Consider the following 3376-nt stretch of genomic DNA (forward strand, 5'->3'; position numbering starts at 1 on the left):
ATCACCTAGATCCCATAAATATCGTGTAGATCCCATAAATATCGTGTGGATCCCATAAATATCACCTAGATCCCATAAATATCGTGTGGATCCCATAAATATCATGTAGATCCCATAAATATCGTGTGGATCCCATAAATATCATCTAGATCCCATAAATATCGTGTGGATCCCATAAATATCGTGTAGATCCCATAAATATTGTGTGTATCCCATAAATATCATGTAGATCCCATAAATATCGTGTGGATCCCATAAATATCATCTAGATCCCATAAATATCATGTGTATCCCATAAATATCGTGTGGATCCGATCTTAATTTTAATAATTCCCTGTGAAACGCGTGCGGGGGGAGACTGACAATAATCACCGAGCGAAACACACGGGAAAAATAAGAAATGTCCAGGTTTTTAATTCCCATCGCTTCCCTGCCCACGGGAGCTGGGAGCAGCATTTCCAGCCGGCTCTGCTTCAAACCCCGCCGAGCAAAGTGGTTCCTTTAAATATCCTAATTTTTTAGGGGAGATCGGTGGCATTTTTCTGGTAGAAATTATCGTCCTGAAAGATTTATTAAAGACAAGCAGCTTTTCCTGGACAGGTGGATGGGTGTTGGGTGTTTTTTTTTTTTTTAACACAGTGCGTGATCTTTATTTTTCAGGTAAAAAACTAAAAAGGCAGACTCACAAAAAACAAACAAACAAAAAAAAAATAAGGAAGCGAACATACACATTTCAATCATCTGTATTTTATATATTAAACAGGAAAATTAAACGTTTTCCCCTCACAAAACGACGTGTCCCGTCATCCAAAATGCCCTGAAAGCGCTCAGAACGCCAGACAACCAAATGAAATTCCCGAGAAAAACTAAGGAAAATTAAGAAATAAATTAAATGAGCTGAAGAGACACCGCCAGGCCGCCGTGGGATTCTGAGCCAGCACAGCCCCGCTCCAGGCTTCTCCCGGGGAAATTCCCAATCCCAGCAGCTCCTCCCGGAGATGCCGAGCCTCCGCCGCGCTCCCGGCGCGTTTCCCAGCCGGCAGCTCAGCCCAAAACCAAAATTAAATTATAAAAAAAAATCCGGATTTACCTGGAAATGAACCCAAATTTCCCCGGCGGGGAGGCAAAGGCAAAGCGGGGCTGCTGCAGCTGGGCGCGACACGGAGCGCGGGGACGCGGGAGGGGACGGAGCCAAACGCGGGGCTGTTTCCGAGGAAAAGGGAATTATCCGCCATCCACACCTGGAAGCCGGGCAGGGATCAGGCTGCCGACATTTCTCCAAGCTGTAGAAAATCCCTTTTTTCTGGCTGGGAGCGCCGTTTGCTCCGTGCAGCCGTGGCAGGATGGAGTTCTTGGTGATGCTCCCCCGTAGCGGAATGAAATAAAGCGGATTTTTTTTGCCTTACCCGTTTCTTCGGAGGGTTTTTCTTACGATTCTTTTTATTTACGCACGTCTTGGAAGCTCTGCCCGACCTCCCGCGCTGGGGATGGAGACGGCGAGCGTGGGAAGAGCGGCGGGGATTCGGGGATTCGGGGAATAAAGGGTGAAATTTGCCCTGCCTGCCGCTCCCAGGAACCACAACACGCTGCCACGAGGAGACATTTATTTTACACCCGAGGAAAGTTCGGGGAACGAGGAAAACTCCGACACTTCGGAGGGAAGGGGGAACCTCAAACAAACTCGGCTCGTTTCGCTCCCCCCGCCCCAGATTTCCGAGCCTCGGGGCGATGCTGGGGGGCACCGGCGGCACCGCGGGGTCCCGGCCCCCTCGGGGACATCGCCACCTTCGCCCCGGGGAGGGGAGGGGGCTCCCCCCGCATCCACACCCCCTTCCCGAGCCGTGCCCCCCTTCCCGAGCCCTTCGGGGGCGACCTGCGGGGCCGGGGCCGAGCCAAGGAGAGGCAGGAGAGCCCCGCTGTCCTAGAGGCGGTGGGGGCAGATGTCCCCCTCCTCCAGGATGTCCACCTCGTCCTCGGGGTCCTGCAGCAGGAAGGGGCCGGGGGGGCCCTTGCGGGGCTCGGCTGCGGCCGCTTCGGGCAGCTCGGGCTCGGGGGAGCTCTGCTCCCGGCTCTCCTCCCCGCCCGCCTGCTTCGGGTCGTCCTGCGTCTTCCGCAGCTGCTTTTTGTGCTTCATGCGGCGGTTCTGGAACCAGGTCTTCACCTGGAGAGGAGGGAAAGTGGGGAAAGAGTGAAAAAAAAAGGGGGGGAGAAGTGGTAAAAATGAAAGGGAGAAGGATGCTGGGTGTGAGGGATGCGGGGGTGCTGGAGGGGATCCGGGGGTGCTGAGCGGGTGAGATGCGGGGATTCAGAGGGGATGTGATACGGGGGATGCTGGAGGGGATGCGGGGATGCTGCACGGGGTGCTGGGATGCTGGGAATGATCCGGGGAATGCTGAAAGGATGGGCTGTGGGGATACTCCTCGGGATGTGGGAGTGCTCCTCGGGATGTGGGGATACTCCTCGGGATGTGGGGGTGCCCCTCGGGATGTGGGGGTGCCCCTCGGGATGTGGCGGATGCTGGACAGGATGAGGGGATGCTCCTCGGGATGTGGGGGTGCTCCTCGGGATGTGAGGATGCTGGATGGGATGTGGGGATGTTCCTCGGGGTAAGGGGATGCTCCTCGGGATGAGGGGATGCTCCTCGGGATGAGAGGATGCTGGACAGGATGAGGGGATGCTCCTCGGGATGAGCGGATGCTCCTCGGGATGTGGGGATGCTGGACCCATGGGATGAGGGCTGGGGACAGGTGCCAGAGCCGGTCCCCGCTCCCCGTACCTGCGTCTCGGACAGGCTGAGGGCCGTGGCCAGCTCCACCCGCTCGGGCGTGGACAGGTACCGCTGGATCTCAAACCTCTTCTCCAGGCCGGAGAGCTGCGAGTCGGAGAACACGGTGCGAGCTTTGCGGCGGCGGCAGTGCTTCCCGGGCAGCTCGGCGTGAGCGTGGTGCTGGAAAAGCGCTGGCACCGGCATTCCTGGGGGGACACACGGCGGAGACCCGCGCTGCGGTCGCCCAGGGAGCCGGGACCGGGCCGAACCCCCGGGAATGTCGGACTTTTCCCGCGGCGGCTCGGGGTGGGCTCCCCCTCTGCCTCTTTGAATTTTTTGTTGTTTTTTCGTTTATTTCGTTTTTGATGTCGATTGATTGGTTTGGGTTTGGGGGTTTTGTTGTGCTGAAAAGGGGGGATTTTCCAGGAGCCCACCCCGGGAAGGTGAAGGGAGCCCGGGCAGCGCTGCCCCCGGAGGGGACTCGAGGCTGGCGCGGACACCTGAACCCTCCCGGCGAGGAAACCACAACGAAATGGGCATGGAAAAAAAACAGGGCAGCCCTGGAAAAGACTGGGAAGGGGAAAGCGATCCTTGACGGCCCCGCTGACA

At 56.8% G+C, this 3376-nt stretch overlaps 1 protein-coding gene across 1 annotated transcript; it reads right to left on the reverse strand.

Annotated features, from left to right (window-relative positions):
• Positions 1-1642: 1642 nt before the first annotated feature.
• BSX (brain specific homeobox) lies at positions 1643-2971 on the reverse strand. Its single transcript, XM_038161569.1, has 2 exons — positions 2777-2971; positions 1643-2161 (listed from the first exon to the last, which is right to left on the reverse strand). Exons 1-2 carry the CDS (start codon positions 2969-2971, stop codon positions 1922-1924), a joined length of 435 nt encoding a protein of 144 aa, XP_038017497.1. The 3' UTR covers positions 1643-1921.
• Between the last annotated feature and the right edge of the window lie 405 nt (positions 2972-3376).

This window comes from Motacilla alba, chromosome 24 (genome assembly GCF_015832195.1).
Source record: "Motacilla alba alba isolate MOTALB_02 chromosome 24, Motacilla_alba_V1.0_pri, whole genome shotgun sequence".
In the NCBI taxonomy this organism is placed as follows: Eukaryota; Metazoa; Chordata; class Aves; order Passeriformes; family Motacillidae; genus Motacilla; species Motacilla alba.